We start from the raw sequence: 18,322 nt of genomic DNA on the forward strand, positions 1-18,322 counted from the left end.
TCTTCTGCGTGCCCTTGGTATTGATCCCTTTGGTCTTCCTAGTCCCTGTTCCGATTCTTGTTTCCTAGTACTACTGGTCACTATCCTCCAGGTCCCGGTCTTCATAGTCCACTGCAAACAATCTGGTCCTGATCCGCCGGGTCCTAGTCCTCCTGTTCTTTTACCTCATGGTTCTGCAATAACTTGTCCTGGCCCACCACATTCATCCTAGTATTTCCTAGTTCTGGTGTTCCTTGACAACCTGTTCATGATAGCCTTAGAAATTCTTTGTCCTGTACTTCCTAGTGTGTCTTGTTGTCACACGATTTGCCCCCATGCACAGGGGCACTAGGGGGCCCTGTTGGCCCCCTTACTTTTCTTACTGCTACACTTTTCATGGCGGGATCACTGCCATGAAAAGTGAGGAGGTCAGGAAAGTCATAATATGCTTAGCAGTGCTGCAGCGGCACTGCCAACATATTGCTGCCACAGACCGCCGCACCAAATCCGTGGGGCCACGAATCCCCGGTGATACGGCGGTCCCATGGCGGTCCTACCACCAAAGTTGTAATACGGCGGTTGGACCGCCGGTGGGGCGGTATCCACCATGCCACTACAGGTTTGGCGGTCCTATTGACTGCCAAACTCGTAATTATGCCCTTAGTTCACAGAGAAGTAACATCGAGGCCACATATAACTTCTAACTCTGCGTGTTGACACCAGTTCTATTCTTCCCATGCCTTTCTGCGAGGGCTCGAAGCACCACTTCCTAGGATTCTATTACCTGGCAGAAGACTTTCTCTTAAACGTTTTCCATTTTGCAAGTATCATGTCACCCCCGCCCAATACTTACAGGTTTTAAACCCTGTTATAACAGCAACAAGCAGATGGTAGTAACAGACTCCCACAAGTTCTCCTTCTGGTGCCTAGACTGCTTGCATAACTCCAAATCATGCAGGGACTGCACATAAATTAATTTGAAGGACATCCGGAAATGCAAGGACAATCTCTACACCACAGTACATCACAGAAACCTCGTAAGGCCCAGCCCAGGTCAAAGTTGAGGCTGTATTTTCCCTCCTGAGGCTGTGCCCAAGAGAGATCGGCATCCCTGTTCAAATCTTCAGTTAAGTCAAAGCAAATGCTTGAGAAGTCGAAGAGTGACCCCCTTTTCTCCCTGTCTGTCATTCTCATCTAGAGAGTTTGAGTGGACATCAGGATATCGCTCCTTCTTGATCTCCCACCACAGACCCAATTCCCAAGCTAGTCCAAAATCAGCCTTCTTTCCTTTGTTCATCAGTCATTCCGCCACAGATGCAGCCTTCAAGGAGGCTATGTTGTGCATTTTTGGTACCCTAGGAGGCCTCCAGTTGTGTTATTGTCAGCAGATCCATCCTATGATGCTGTTTGTGCCTCTTTACCTCACTCCAAGGTTCTTCCTGACTCTGGTGCCTGCCTCGACTCTGCATACAGAACCAAGACCCGTTCCGTACCTTTGTGCGTCAATGCTGGAGGAAGAGCACATGACCTATCGGCCCAAGAATTGAATCCAACGTGACCTCAGCTGAAGCCACAACCATCTTGACCTTAACCACAGTCAGACTCAGAAGGAACACTTCCACCGCCACAACACTTTAGAGACCTGCAGCCACACAGCAATGATGACGGCACTGATGACGACAATGACTACTCACAACTTTATGATGAGGAGAATTTATTATTGGACCTCCAGTAGGCTCTTGGCCTGCACACTTCTTCTGACACTGACCTCAACTCTCCATCTGCCCCTCCACAGAGGAATCAGCATAATTTGCCATGGTCATCAGGAGGGTGACAGACGTCATTGACCTCCAGTTATTTTCATTCTACAGTTCCTGCAACTAGGGCAAACTTCCTCAAAACTGCTTTTCCAATTCATTTAAGTCATTCACTCTTTTGGATTATTTCTGCATTCCGTCCATCAATTGCGTGTCTTTTGCTTTCTCGCCCTAAGTGCGCCGGGTATGCCCAGACGTGGGTCCCGGGCTCACTGTGCCACTGGAATCAAGCTATGCTGGCTGAAGAGGGGTGAAACCCTGAAACCGGTCCTAGAATGCTTGTTTCCAGTCCAGGGAGGACCTGGCTTGGCAGTTCAGGCTGGACTGTTCCCATGAGGCACAGGGTCAAGACTGATTTGCATATGACCAGGTCTAAACTGGGGTGGCATGGTGAGCAAAAGAATGATGGATTTAACCCAGATCTCTTGACTGGGGGTAAATGTTTTGATTTGTTCTGCATTCCGTCCATCAATTGCGTGTCTTTTGTTTTGTATTCACTCTTCTAGGCACATGGGCACAGCCAGGATCTTGAGGTTCGTCAGTAGAAAAAGTGCCAGACAACACAGGCCATCTTTTCTCTTACAGCACCCAACACTGGAGAATCTAGTAGTTCAATTCTCCACCTGTAAGCTAAACCCAAATGTGTTTCCTCCTGCCCCTTCAGACAGAGAGACCAAAGCATGGAGGGATTCGAGAAGCTCGTGTTTTTTTCTGCCAGCCTTGTCCTCAGATATACAAATTCAAGTTGCCTCCTGGGGTTCTACTTGCAAGCACTGTGGGACATGATGAGCAGCATTTGCCCACAGTCCCGGATGATCTTTGAACCAGTCTCCAAAAAATCATATAGGGTGGCTAAGAGACAGTGAAGTACGCAATTCGTTTAGGGCTAGATCATACTGATTGGGGTAGGGCATTTGGTACCAGCGTGGTGCTTCAGCACCATTCATTAATCTGACCTCGAGCATTTTAAGCCTTGCCCATGCATCACTAATGAACATGCCATTGGATGCCGATGCTTTCCCTCTTCCTCAATGAGTCCAGGATATTTGGGCAATGATCCAGGTATTTTTACCTTTGACTACAGTCAAAGTGAGAGTGGTTCTGAGGCCTCTTGGTCCAGTTCATCCTGCTAGTGGACCAAGCCAGGTGAAACATGCAGGTTGTGTAGTGGGATCTAAAGTTTCATTGGCTAAACACCGAGGGTAACACTCAGGGGGTAGAGGAAAATGCAAAAGATCTGCAGTGGTGGCTGCTGGACCCCAATTGGAATGGTGGCAGACTACTATCCATGTTTCACCCAAGCTAACCGTTGTGATGGATGCATCGTTGCTGGGTAAGGGTGGTCACCTGGGAGAGGTAGAGATCAGGGGACCGAGGCCTCTGCCATAGACCCGCCTCCACATCAATCTGTTGGAGTTGCGAGCGATTCACTTTTCTCGCAAAGCCTTCCTCCTGTCCATCACGATGGAACAGGTGCAGGCCCTCACAGGAAACACCACCACCATGTGGTACTGCAAAAAGCATGGTCGAGTGGGGTTGTGGGTCCTGTGCAAAGAGTCTCTGTGCCTCTGGAATTGGCTAAGATGTCAGGGCATCTCTCTGGTCGTTCAACCACTCGCAGGATTTTTAAATGCTAGGGTGTACAAACTCAGCCAGCATTGCCTAGTGGATTCATGAATGGTGGCTTGACGTTCCCAGTGCACTGCCTATTTTATATGCACCGCTGTGGGAACGACAAAGGAAATGCCTGCCAGTTACTTAAAAAGTAATTGAAGGCTGGGCGGTCCTCACGCGGCTTTGGCGCAAGTGCGCCGGCGGAGAGCCGTTGCAACTGCGCCAAAGTCGTAATCGGGCCCTTATTGTTTACTGTGGCCGGGCCCTTCAAGATGTAGGAGCTTTGTGGGCTAATAATCCAGTTAACGTGCATGCCTGGCTGAGGGGACGTTCTGTCGTTTGTGGCTCCTTTGGCTGATTTTAGTATGGAAACCGGTCTGCATGTGGAACTTGAAGGCTGTGGTGGCTCACATGGCAGTAAAAGCGTGGGGTATGGCTGCTTCACTATTTTGCCTACTCTTATTCCTCAGTTTGCATATTGTTTCTGTGCGGAAGATCAAGTTAACAATTCTGTGATTGTGCCAGGCCACTATATTTGTTTCTAAGTTTCTGTTGGCTGCTGAGGTGGTGAAGCATTCAATATCATCTGATTTTATGACACTTTGCGAAGGATGAGCATTGAAGAGCTCTTAAGATACTAAGATATTAACATTTCCTTTGGATCTGTATTGGGGAATAAACAGAAACCCAGAATTCCTTGTTTCCTTGTCATTCGCTTCGAACAATTGGTGTGTGTCTTGTTTTATCGCCTTTTCTTGCTTCTGTAGTTTGGGCCTGCTGCTGTGGTTCTGCTTTTACCGGAATCTGACATTGTCTCCACTAGTATTTCGAGAGTTGCTTTTCTTGTGTCCTTATTTTCCCTCTGAATTTGAAGCGGTGCTGTACCTTTAAAGTCCCATCAACAAATGTAGAAGCGACTGTTAATGTTCCAGCATCAGTGTGGCTTAGGCGATTCTCATCTTGAAGCCAAAGGCCTCGCGCTGTGGTCAACAAAGCATCGCCGATATTTGTGTCTAAGGTTTACGGCAACTGTTGATGACTGTGATATGGCTTGTTGAATTATATGTCGTGATTTGCATAATCTCAGGTGATTGTGCGTCTTGGGTTTGCTCTTCTTCCACTGTATTTGTAACTGCTGCGTGTGGTGTGACTGCTGTTCTTTTGTTTAACATTCTGGCTGGACAGTTAATGTCCCTCCTATATTTTGTGCAGTTTTTTCTTTCACTTCCCAATAATATCTTCGCTGGTTCATTTTAGGGTTAAGGCATTTTAGGACTAAGGTCAGAGCTGGGATTGATTTTTGCCCTAGTGCGGATACATTTTGTCTGATTTTATTCGAAATACGTTGCGACCTTGTTTTGTTTATTTATTGTTATTGTTTTTATGTGTTTGTGTTTTTTTAAAGTACGGGCTCAAAGCTAATGGAAGTTTAAGGGCTTCTGCACTTTGGTGTTTCCTTTAGAATTGTTGACCTTGTGTCGCTGCTCACTATACCAGAGGTATTGATCTGAGGCCTCAGTTTTTTCCAAGCGGAACAGCACAATTTGTTATTAGATTTAGATGCGGTGGTTAATGCCTTTCTCGAGGGTAGGATGATCACTTCATCTGTGAGGTAGAGCATTTGAGTTCAGTGTTGTCATTGTTGCAACTGTGTTCCTTATTATGGCACATTTATTGTTTACACTGGAATTTTCGCAGATGTCTGGTTGAGGCGCAATGTCTGGTCTAAGGATAGTTGACAATACTGCTTCTTTTAGATCGTCTATCAGTATTTGCAATACATTTGGTACAGTCTGGATTTTGCCCAAAATAGGGAAGCAAAAGCGGTCAGTATGTGTTGGCTGGTGTTTTGCACCAGGGTGGCTCTTTGTGCCTGACACAGTTGTGATCTTGTTGTCTAGTCTGATGAATAGTGAGGCAATGGCTTGCAAGAGATCAACTTGAACTGCCATTTTGAAAGAGTGCTGTATTCTGGCAGCAATGTTTGATTTGAACATTTTGGTTGTTTCATGCCATTGCATGAATTGATTCGGTGAGTAGAGTAGGGCTGGTGAGTCAATTGCACTCTGTGTGACTTGAAGTTTGTTTCTAGAGTGCTTAAAAGTTTAGCCGCTCATGTGACTTGTGATGTCTCTCCAGCCAAATCTTGAGTGAGTGGTGCATTTTTTTGTGATGGGTGAATATGGCTTTGATCCACGGAGGAGGATCTTTTGCCTAGAGTAAAATGTGTTTATATTATAATTGCATCGGTGACACTGTACATGTTTTTCGGATTAGATTTGCAGAGCAAGTTAGTTTGAGTCGTTGGCCGAGCCTGTCTGTCATGGTTTCCCCAGTAGGCATTGTTGAGATTGGGATTCATCCTTCCGATTGTTTCTTATAAATACATTGTGTTGTCTGTCCCGTCCTTTGGGGAAAACTAGCTTTGACACGAGGTTTGCTTTTCCACAGCTTGATGGTCGAGATATAATTTATCTATCTACTCATCGTGTATTGTTCTGTTATAACAATTTGTAGTGCGCACTAATAACCGGATGTGTCTAGGTGCTCACGGTCTACCATACTGTGTCAGGGAACGCTAATATGTTATGTTATAAAAATTAGTAGTGCGCACTACTACCCGCATTGTTCCCAACCACCCTGTGATCTTCAACTCCTTGATGGTACAAGTGTAAGTAGCGGAGGTAGACGGTGATGGCACCCTTAATGATGCCGTAATTCTCAACTCCTTGACATTGCCAGTGTTAGTTATAGCAGTACAGGTGGTGGTAGCGGTAGAGGTTACTAAGAGACTGAAGACTTGGGGGCATATCAACAAGGGCTTTATCTCTGCTTTTTTGGCTTTTTTACGGCTAGGGCGCTCGACCTTGGACCTGGGGAACTGGGTTCGAGTCTCGGTAATGACAGCTGAACTTCCTGTGATTCTGGGCAAATCACTTAATCTCCCTGTGCCTAACAAAAAATGAATGTGTGTCCTCATGTAACGTAACTGGTGCTATGTAAAGCGCTCTGATACCTGATTGGATTCGGGTCAAGTTTGCGCTATATAAAAACTTTGCAATGTGCACTAAGGTGTGGAATAAATAGGGAATATGGGCTTGAGGTCCAGTAGGGTGGTCTCAGTTAAGCTTGCATCCAGAGCCTGCAGTGTTTGGTGCCCAGTTCAGTGAAACTCACTGACTAAAGGCTCAGGGCTTTGGGGTTTTGGGGCTCAGGAGATATACAGTCCTTAGCTGTGAGCCGCAAGCTGCATTGGGGCCACCATTGCTGAAGGGGTGGCAGCAACTGCCACCAGCCTGAATGCCCTGCTACTAACCCCAACCTCTCCCAGTACCCAAGTCCAGCTCCCCGACTTGTGGCATGTGGATGAGCTGCAGGGTGCTGGGGGTCGGCAAGCAGCTCTCTCCCCACTCCCAGGGGCACAAGCACTCCGGCCTGCTTCTGCAGAGGCCTGGGTGGCCAAACTGCAATTGATGTGAGGCAGTCACATACCCTGCCGTGCTCTGCTCGGGGATCTTGCAGTGTTTCTGCCCCCTGGCCTCTGGCTCAGTCCCACTCTACCTCCGCTGCACACTACAAATGACACATTCACTGCTTTTGAACCCTATAAGCTTTGAAGATGTTGGTCCACGGTGCCTTCTTAAACCTTCTGTAAGCATCCACGGCCAACAGTTAACAATTACGCCATCGATGGGAATGATGTGAGGGAAGCAAATTAAGTGCTAAAGGGATTACTAATGAAAATACAACAAGGAACTGCGTGACTATCTGTGCTTTGAAAAATATCTCCTTTTGGTTAAATTATGTGTCTTGTTTTTCCCTTTTAGTGCCACATTACCCCACATGCATTGCCTCCTTTCCCATTCCTTTACTACGTTACGACTCAATGTGCACGATTACATATATTGTTAAAGACGTCTGAAAAACAAAAATGAAACTCTCTTTAAAGAATTTCTATGTATTTGAGCCTGATGGCAAAATAAAAATGAATTGATATGCTGTACTTTGCTTTGTTCTACAGAGAAACACTGCTCGGACAGATGGCCCGTGGTACCTGCAGACGAATGGATTGGAGGCCTCCTCTCCTGAAACCCTGGGAAATTATGTTCGACATCGCAGCTTCTACGAGAAATATCACCCAAGTTTACGGACAATGATTCCAGTCCGACGGAAACCAAAGTACGTCAAACGAGTTTATGCTACAGGCAAGAGGGAGACGAAACCAACAGGATGTTTTGGAAGGAGAAGTGGCCTGTGGAAAAGAGAGAGCAGGAAAGAGAGCAAGAAAGAGAGAGAGAGAAATAGCTGAGAATGGAGTTAAGGAATGGTAGAGAATGGGAGAGGATGGAAGGAAGAGACAAATTGAGGAAAATGAGAGGCACACTGAGAACAGGAGACAAGAGAGATTCACAGGCGAGAGAGAGAGAGGTACAGGTGAGTTCACGACAGAAAAGAGAAGTGTATGGCAGTCTGTTCAAAGACAGGGTGAAGGTGAGAAAGTATGTAGGGAGAAAGGATGGAAAAGGTGAACCAGTGTAACTAACTAGATCAGAATAGAATTGTCTGTGTAACGTAGTTGTTACAAATATATAATTGACCATGTATAAAAAATTATTTCCAACAACTCAGGAGCATGTCGTTAAATGCCCTTTTCATACGTTAGTGGCTGTGGGTATCTCTGTTATTTATGCAAGAAGTAACTGATCGGGGACGAAACTTCCTTCTACTAGGCCCTGGTCTGGCGTACATTTAAGGCGCGCCCATCTTTTTCTGGGTATACCATCATCTTTTTCCATGCACCGTACATAGCACGGCCTTGGGTGATGCTCCAGGAGAACGTGGCAGTAATGACTGCGGTCAAAGGATATAGTAAACCAGACACAGAAGACATCACATACAGACCGGGAATAGAAGTGCTGAACTGCATTGTTTACTAAAATGATCCCCTCTGCTTTCATATCTGCCACGTGCAATAAGGAAATGATTTTGTTTACTATGTTTATTGTTTAATAGCCACAGAAGGTGAACTGTCTTTGGCTTTAGGAGCTGGAGGTAGCCTTCGTGTATTTTCTCTTGCACTGCACACGGGTGGAGCTGGCAGCGCCCGTAGATCGCCTCAAACATGTTTCCATGAGTCACTCTGCCCTCTGTTGACTCTGCTTCGCCGTGGAAATAATGGGTAGTTTATATTTCCACAGATAAAGGTAGTCGTCGCCCTCTGTGTAATGTATATAATGAAGACTACCTTTTTCCTGTATCTGTAGTATTGAAATATAGCCCTTCTGCCTTTATATTGTAGGATGAATGCGAGCTTTTTTAAGCCTGCGTCCCCCCACAGAAAGATGAAGCCCCCACCTATAGAGCCTTCCTTCAATGTCAGAAACTACGAGGTAGGAAATCAGTCCATCCATTGCCATACGGGGGCCTGCCCCCCTGTCCAGTTGGGGACTGATCTCAATAATAGGCCTTTAAGCAACACTGAGATTCGTGGGGAGGGGTACACTCTGATGTAGGGCACAGGACCCGATTGGAGAATAACATCCATCCATTCTCTCTCTCGCCTTCTCTTTACTGTCTCTTCTACTCTCTGATCACTTTCTCTGTACCTTCTCCCACACCCCTCTCTCTCTTTTGAAGCCTCTTGTGTATGCTACAATTAACATGGGGTGCTGGGGACAGCCACAGAGGCACTAGCAGCGGCCCTGGATTTTAAAAACCAGCCTCTAAGGTCTCCAGTCCACCGGAGAAGTGCCCTTTAGGAATAAAGGCCTTGGCAGGGCCTTGCAAATTCCATCACCTTCCCTCCAGAACTTAAAAAATCTATACTCTTCTGTCCTGCATGTGTTTTCCTGCACACTCATGAAATTAAAATAGATAACAATTGTATGTGCGTTCCGCAGGGCAATGTAAAACAAGCATTGGCATAGCCAATAGGTCTTGCCTTTGGGACCTTATAAGTGTTTAGTTATCCAGCACAATATCCTTGGTGCAACAACATCAACTGTTTTTTTTTGTAATGTTTTTATTTGCATTTCCAAACTAAAGGAAACAATCAGCATATCACATTTCATCACAATCGTGACAAGGCAATTACATACAATCCACATCAGAAGATATGTCACCTCCTCCCCCTTACTGGCCTGGAAGACCTGCCATCTCCTGGCAAGTATCGATTCTAATAAGGTCTTTCCCCTCGTTCTCGTCTTCCCTGGGAGTCTAAAAGACCGGCCTGGTGGCCCTCCCGTCAAGAACACGGTCTGGTCCGAAAGCCGTGAGTGGTCAGTTGACCCCCACCCTCCATCCATTCCATAATACTTTCACCATTTCCCCCATATCTTGCGTAACTTCAGCGGGCACCCTCTCGCTTTATAGGTAACCCTTTCTGCCGCCATATACATGTCCATACCCCTCTTCCACTCCCCTAACTGGGGAGGTAGCGTCGCCCCCCAAGTGCGGGCCACGTCTCGTTTCGCTACCACCAGGGCCAGTAGTGCACAGATAAGCTGTGGACGGCTCAGGTCAACATCTCCGGATATGCCCAACAGTACAAATTTGGGATCTAGGGGTAATGTTTCGTCTAACACTTTACTTATTTCTCCCAACACAGGAACCCAATATGTGTGGATGACGGGGCAGTCCCAGATAGTATGATAGAAGTCCCCCTGTGGGTGTCTGCAGCGCAGGCAATGCGGTTCGCCGGCTCGGCCCATGCGATGGAGTCGGGTCCCATCATAGTACACTCTGTGGAATATCTTTTTTTGTAAATTCTTTTTATTGGCATTTATTATTACAATTGTTACACATATGTATTGTCCGCATTAACATGGTACATGTGCCTCCAATCAGCTAGTATCGGTAGAGGCATTTACAAATACTTCAAGTTCATGTAGCACTCTGTGGAATATCTTATACTGAATGAGCCGGAGGCGAGATTTAATTGCCACTTCCCTATGATGCATTAGAGCCGCTTCCCAGTCCACTATTTCCAGCGCACTCAGGTTCTGTTCCCATGTTTCCCTCAGTTTCCCCTGTCTGTCTGGCATGTTATTGTTCGGGGTCCCATATGTTAGTGAGACTGCCTTGTGGGGTATCTGTTCCTGCAGTAGGCGTCCCTCTAGCGGGGTATAGTCCGGCAATGGAGGGGAGAGTGAGCTCTCGGCAGTCCAGGCATGTCTCAGCTGAGCATATTTAAAAATGTAGGTAGTGTGTAAACCAAACTCCGCTGCTAGTGTCCTGAAATTCTTGAGTTCTACCTTAGCCACTACATCCCCAATAGTGGAGGTGCCGATGGCATCCCAACCTCCAAAGCCCCTAAGTTTGTGGAGTTCCTTTAACCAGGCGCAGTGCCAGATCGGTGTCTGTTTCGTTGGTTTGCGTGCTCAGCCCATGATCCTATTCGCTTAATCCCAGACTTCCAGTGTTACTCGTGTGGCTGGGAGTAGGCGACCCCTACCTTGCCCCCATACACGAAATATAAGCATGAATGCTGCACCGTGGTGTCTCTCTCCAGCCTGTAGGTGGGGTGATCAGCCGAAGTGTGAATCCATTCGTTCAGTGGTGTCAAGTGTTCCACCAAGTAATAGGCCTCAATGTCTGGCAGGGATATCCCTCCATTATATTGGTTCGGCTGTAGCATGGTCAGGGCAATCCTCGATTGCTTCCCGAGCCACAGCAGGGAGCGCAATTCCGCGTCTATCACCTGGAATGTTTGTCTGGGAACAACAACATCAACTGTTGCAGGGCTAAACACTTATAAGGTCCCAAAGGCGAGACCTATTGGTTATGCCAATGCTTGTTTTTACTTTGTCAGGGGTAGAGAAAACATGCATGAGGAGAAGGCAGGTTTGAGACAGGTAGCTGCAGTCAACCGGAGTCCTCAAAGCTGGTCAGTGTCAGACTTTGACCTAGTGGATTCCACTGCTACTAGGGATTGCAGCCTTCTCAACCATGCAAAGGCATTTGTCACTTTGAGTTTCTTGTTAGATGCCCCCTCTAAAGGTTTTTGAATGCTCCATGAACTCAGTAGTGTACAAAGTAAATCCAGGAGGTCTGGATTCAAGCCTGGTTTTTACATTAATCACTGAATATGGGAGTTCATCTGCGAATCGTATGCAAATGTATCTGATGAATATCTTGAAAACAAGGCTTGGGTCTAGCACTGCTAGATGTTCTTTTGACATTGTTGCTTTAGAGAGCAAAAAAAAGATTTTTGTGACAAAGTAGATAATTTGGCAATAGGTATCTTCCAGAAAGATTCCATCGGCCTGTCGAGATTGCTCTGCCGGTGCCTCTGAAACCCTTTTATGATGTGCATTAATATAGGGCAATGCCACCAGCCACAAAACGGTTCCAGAGCCAGTCTTCGCTATAAGAGAGCAGTGAAAGGAAGGGAGTAGGTGAGACCAAAAATTCTAGGTGCACAGAAATGTGAGTGGAGAGCCTAGATAGAGATGGAGATGGAGAACTGCGCCTTGACGCGAGAAGGCCCTCCTGGAAATCATAGACAAAGAGCGCAGCTTGTCATTCAAGACCTGTGATCTACATCCCTTCCAGATGACCTATAGATCAAGGAAGACTAGTTTAGACCAGTTTAGAAGAAAACCTCTGGAAGTGTCTTAAATATTACTAAGGCTTGCCGTAGAAAAGGCATTGGGCTTTGTGGCAAACAGTTTTAATATAGTCTTTCTCACTGTGTAAAAGAAGCTAGCAAGCTGAGGCCTGAATCAGGTCTAATGACACAAGTTCATGGAGAGAGACGAGTTCAGTATGGCAAAAAGCAGCTATTTTCGCTTGCCGACATCAGCACTTTCCCAAAGGAGTTGACTTTGGGAGTTGCTCCTTGCAAGCAGTACAGATCCGTTCTCCCTGAATGAATGGCTCCTGAAGGATGTGCACCAAGAAAAGATTACAGTCAAAAGACACTATCCCACCCAGGGCAGTGACAAGCTTTCTTCTAAACTGTTCAATACAGTTACCTGCTTTCTTCTCACCTGCCATCCATTAAAGACAGAAAAACAACAATGGGTTGCCTATGGAAGTGTGAATTGCACTCCATTTATGACTGCCTTTTACTGCTCAGCAACGGGTATGAGGGCATTTTCCTCAGCTGCATGTGGGACTGGGACAGTCTTGCTGGCCCACAGGCTGCAGGGCTAGGCAGGGAGAGAAACATGCCTGCGGAGATCTTTCGAATGCATGATAATGTTACATTCAATAAATAATGTATTTTTGTATTTTTTTACGGCGTGAGGCCCGGGGCGAGTGCACTGCTAATTTCATAGGAGCACACTTACCTTACCGACAAATGTTCTTTTAATAATTTATTTTCGTTCCAGACGCTGTTGCCTGTTCTTTATCTCAATGCTCCGCATAATTGACGTTGCTCCCTTTCAAGTAGCTCCTTATATTTATAGCGCTTAGATGACATAAAGAGAGCAGAGGGAACAAAGAGGAGGAAGGGCACAACATTAGGTCCACCCAGGGCGCTTTCTTAGCAGGCGACACCGAATGACATCTTACATAGTGCAGCAGCAAGCCAGAGGGTTAAGGTATTGCACAAGCTTGAAACCCTCGAGGGTGGTTTATCCTTAGCTTCAGTTTACCATCAGAGAAATGTGTTTTCTTCAAACTACAGTTGTCAGATGCTACTGCGTAAAGAGTTAGCTCTTATCGACGATGCACAAAAGCACAGCGGGCAATGGCCACTGCCCTTTCGGGTGTCCACCGCAATTCCCTGTGCTTTTGGGTCTGTCACTGTTAATTTTCTTTCGAACAAAATGAAAGCAGCGCGAAAGATAACAGGCCGGTACATGTGCAGTTTTTTTCTACCAGCCGTGCTCACCAAGGCGCATTGCGCCACGTGTGTGTGTGCCGGTCTCCAGTGCCGGCCGTGGAGAAAAAATGCAGAGCACTCGCTCTTCAGGCACACCTAGGGAGAATGCTTGTTATTTTTTTGATCCAACATATCTCTTGCTGCTCAGAAGCAAATGCCAAAGCCGTGGAGGAAGCCTAGCACAAGGGATCTGGAATAAGATACTGAGAATTATATTGCATAAAAAGTGTTGCATGCCAATTTCATTCTCTAAAATGCAGTTGTAAAATCTTTAAAGTAATTTCGGGAAAACAGGTGAGAAATAAATGTGCCTAAGTACGGTGTAGTAGAAACATTCAATGGTATTTTTTCCACATATTTTTGCATTACAGTCATCACATGCATACGTCACCAAATCTATTCAGCGCCTCATCAGTGGCATGCAGCGCTACATAAATGCGATTACATTGCAAACAAGCGGTCTTCACTTTTCAAGCACTCGTGCTTGTGGAGGCATCTGGAGCGGGCAGCGGCGCGCAGGGGCCATATGTTTGTAATTAACTTGGCCGCGCCACTGCTCGCTCCCGCAAGGTGGATGCCGCCACAATCACAAGTGCAGTGCTGGAAAAGTGAAGACCGATTGCTAAAGGCCCTCTCCTAGACAGCGCATGCACGCTGCCTAGGCAAGACCTTAAAACAAGTACAGTACTGCTCTATGTGAGTCTGTCCTTCCCCAAAGCTTTAAATTGTTTATGAAAATAGCTCCACCCTATTGCTCATCTTATGGCCCTTCTTGTTTAAAAATGAGATATGTCTCTATATTAGCCTGGCCACCCTCCCTGTCCTCCCCCTCCCCTGTGATTGATGCTGTAGAGGACAGCCACAACTGTGCTCAATGATTTGAGTGAGGGGTTGAGGGTATAAGGAATTTGGTATCCCATCCTGGCCTTCAAATATTTAAAGCCCTCTGAGTTTTTGAGAAAGACTCCCATATATAGATGACTCATATTCAAGGGATGTTACCCAGGCCCAGTTCGGAAAATATAAATCTCACACAAACAAACTCATACAAAAAAGGCAGACTAAAACTGAGACATATATCTATCACTCTCCCTAGACAGCTACAGTGATAAACAATACATACCCTTTAAGAACTCAGACTTAATCACTTAGAGAAAGCTTGGTTTCTTTGCCATTCATCTGTGGACAGCAACTCTTAAGTATGGGCCTGATGTACCAATCTTTTTTCAATTTGCAAAGCCTGTCTTTCTATTCGGTTCCAACAAACTTTATTTCTGTCAATATAGACCATAAAAAGTGCATGTGTGAAAACAGTTTACACAGGTAAAAACACATAACATACAACAGTTTACACTTAAATAGGTATATAGATTACAAATTTAGCAGCATTAGAATACATCACAGTGATCACAGAGTGGTAGATTCGGGGAGTTCATGCCTTCAGCCCATCCTCAACCAGCTCCCATATCTGTTTCTCAGTGTAAGGCCACTAGGGCCATAAACGGGTGCACATACAGTTTTGTCCATATAAAATCTCAATTCATCAGTAAACTTAATTATTAATCATTAGAAAGGGTTAAAAATAAGTTTAAAAAAAAAAAAAGAATGCATACGGTATGGGCTTTTATGGGCGCGGTGGCGAGTCTAATAACATCCTACGACTATGCCACATAGAGTTTAAAAATCAGGATACGGCAAAGACAATTGGTGTGTGAGTGTCGCACTTCAGGACTCTGAATGCTGCCACATAATGCGTAAACCCTAAGTTCCTGCAGAGTGGGATGTGCCAGCGTTCTCTGGCAAATTTCTAGCCAGGATAGAAAAAAAACATGAATCTCAGACTCTTCCACACAATTGCAGGCAGGGCACCCGGGGGTTGTGACTTTTAACCAATTGTTAGTGAAATTACGGAGCAGCAAGGTCCCTATTCTAAAATGAATGTATAGTTTCCTTGCCAAGGTTGGTTGGATATCATCCAGAAAGAACGCAAACAGATACTCGTCTTTGGTTCTCAAGAAATCGTCTGTCAGGTGTCCTAGGGCCGAGTTCCCCTGGATATCTGCTAATTTATGCGACCTATAGATTCTTACCAATTCTGGACATGAGATTACTGGGCACATTTCCTCAGGGTTGCACCATAAGCTGGGTTTATCCAGCCTACAACATACGTCCTTTATATACAGAAAGCAAGGTATTTTACCCAGACCCAGAAGACTCAATAACTCCTTCAACTCTGACTGGTAGACTGCTAGTTCCGTGGTCACCAACAGTCTACGCCAAAAGGTTAATGGCCTAAGTCCAATCTCGTCTGCGATTGGTCTGATTCCTAGGTCCAGGTGTAGAGGGGTAAGTGGGGTGCAAGGGGGAAGGCCTAACCTCTGCCTCATAAAATTGTTCTCTGTTTGGTTCAGTCTACCAGAGGGAGAGTGACCCCATGATTCAGCCCCATACACTGTTGCGCCCCTTGCTTGCACTTTGTAGATCTCCGCTATAGGCCCAGCCGGTTTATGGGAGGAGTTTCTATACATTTTTGCAATTCCCCCTGCAGTCTGTGCTAGCCTATGGTTTACTTTGGCCAGTTGCAGGCCCCACTCAAATGTTTCTGTCACAGTAATACCTAAGTAGTAAAAAACTGAGACCCTCTCAAGGAAGGTACCATTTAGGCCGGAATTAGGGCAGGATGTGTTAGCTGGGTTGAGGACCATACATTTGGTCTTCTGTATGTTGATCTCCAGCCCCCTGTTTTTGCAAAAAAATAGCAAAGCTATCAAGAACCCTCTGGATGCCCATGGGCGACTTTAATAATAACTGTGTCGTCCGCAAAAATCATTGCTGGCACCTTACTAGCTTTGGGGCATCATTGTCCTATACCTCAATAAACTGGGCAACCAGAGCGTTGATAAATAGGCAGAACAGGGTAGGGGCGAGCACACACCTCTGTCTTACTCCTCTATTAATTGGGAAACAGGAGGTTAGTTCACCACATTTCCCATAACTCACTTGGGAAAAGTTGCCCTTGTGCAGACTCATGAGCAGACTCGGGAGGTAGAGGGGGGTCCCCAGGTCTCTAAGTACATCCCACAATTTATCTCTGGGGACAAAATCAAAGGCCATCTTCAGATCTACAAATATTAAATAGAGACTGCCACCCTCTATTGACACCGTTTTCCAATATAGGAGTTGGAGTCTAAATATTTGGTCTATGGTGGAAATGTTTTTTCTGAATCCGGCTTGTTATTGGCTCAGGATTTCATGCTTCTCCATCCAGATGTGAAGGCGATCAAGGAGTACCCGTGCAAACAGTTTCTGGGTAACATCGATCAAGCTGATGGGCCTATAATTTGTGGGCAAAAGGGGTGAGCCCTTTTTAAAAACTGGGAAAAGTTCTGCCCCGGCCTAAGTTTCAGAGATCTCCATACCTCTCATAATGGCATTAAATATTGTCCACAGGTAAGGTCCCCATATTTTTGGTTCTGCCCGAAAGAGGTCTCCTGGTAGCTTGTCCAGTCCCGGAGCTTTGCCTAGAGGAACTTTCTTATAGCGTTTAAAACTTCTGTCAGAGTGATCCCGGGGACCTCTTTGTGGATGGTCCCTAGGGGTAATGTGGACATTTCATCATTTGGGCCAGCAGCTTCCTTTGTGGTGTATAGAGCCTGGAAGTGTGTCTTCCATACAACCACTGCAATGTTTGGCTCTATGGCTGACTTCCCTTCACTACTGCCTGTACAGACTATTGACCAGAACGCCTTCATGTCCCTGCTAGATAAGGCGATTTTGAGGGCATCCCATCTTTCTAGTTCCCAGCTCTTCTTTGCTTGTTGGATGTTGTCTCTGTAAAGCACGCTCATTTGTTTAGTTAAGTGCCTGTCCTTGGCTTTAATGGCATCTAGCAGAGCTTGCTTAGCCTTTCGGTAAGTGTCATTGAACCGGGATTGTTTGACCCCTTTTCTCACCTTGGAGGATACCTTAGGATAAAATATATTGGCCAAATTGGATGTCAGTTCTGCATGCAATGCCGCTATTCTATCAGTGCTTGGAAAAGAGCCAATTGTGGTGGCAGCCTCTCCCATTTCTAATGGGGACTGAATCATTAAAGAATATAGTGTGGCCAGTTTGTCGGATGACTGCTCGATTGCACCCCACCTTATTATTCTTCTATTTGTTTGAAAGTATTAATCTGCTATCTGAGGAGGTACCGCTAACCATGGCATTTTCAAAGTCCGGCAACTCCAACTTCATGGTCAAGGCGTTGTGATCACTCTCCTGTCGCGGCAGGGCAGCAGAATCAACAACCCTTTGCCATAGCCTGGTCCCCACTAAATTATAGTCCAGCAGGGAGGATTGGCCCGTTCTATTGAAAGGTAACTTCCCTGGTCTGTCTGATTTGGTACGGCCATTACACGCTCTCAGGGAGTGGGACAGTTTGACTGCGTTGATCTGGAGTGCCAGCGGGGGTCAAGCCTTAATCGGTGGAATTTGAGGGTCGGAATTAGCCAATTCAGATTCTCCTCGCTGGGGATTGTATCAGTAGGATCAGCAAGGGGCTCACATTGACAGTTAAAATCACCCCCAATAATCAACCACATATTCTTGGGGACTGTAGCAATAAAGGTGTTCAATTGATCAAAGGTTGGGGATTCATGGCTGAGGCTTACGGGTTGAGACTAGAGATTGATAAAGGCTATTTTCAGTTTAGGAGAGAAAGTAAGTACAATGCACTGGATATCATTAGACAGGGGATTCAACTGTTCCACTGTGCAGCCCAGATGCGTAGCGACCCAAATACATAAGCCCCAGATGGTCTGTCTCTTCCCTCCGAAATGGTGGGTACATTGAATGTTGCAAACCCCATCCTTACAATGTCTTCCTTTGCCCAAGTTTCCTGAAACATGCACACTTCATGTTGCTCCACAAAAAGCCCCCAGTCTGGGCAGTGCAGTTTGCTTTTTAAACCGGCAATGTTCCAGGATAAAACCCTCAGCTTGTTGTCCGGGTTATAGGGGCATCGAGTAAATGAGTGTTAGGAATTTGGGTATCCTCTAGCTGGGGCAAGAGAAAAACTTCTGCTACTTTCATGGGA

At 45.9% G+C, this 18,322-nt stretch overlaps 1 protein-coding gene across 2 annotated transcripts in view; it reads left to right on the top strand.

The window, feature by feature from the left end:
- The window catches only part of LOC146776281 (ATP-binding cassette sub-family C member 12-like), a 1,395,717-nt gene that overhangs the window by 196,494 nt on the left and 1,180,901 nt on the right, over window positions 1-18,322 (top strand). For both annotated transcript variants that reach the window (XM_085639684.1, XM_085639683.1), the window contains exon 3: window positions 7,432-7,589. In XM_085639684.1, coding sequence (XP_085495810.1) covers window positions 7,432-7,589 — 158 coding nt within the window. The remainder of the gene's footprint in view (window positions 1-7,431; window positions 7,590-18,322) is intronic.

Source organism: Triturus cristatus, chromosome 12 (assembly GCF_964204655.1).
Source record: "Triturus cristatus chromosome 12, aTriCri1.1, whole genome shotgun sequence".
Classification (NCBI taxonomy): domain Eukaryota; kingdom Metazoa; phylum Chordata; class Amphibia; order Caudata; family Salamandridae; genus Triturus; species Triturus cristatus.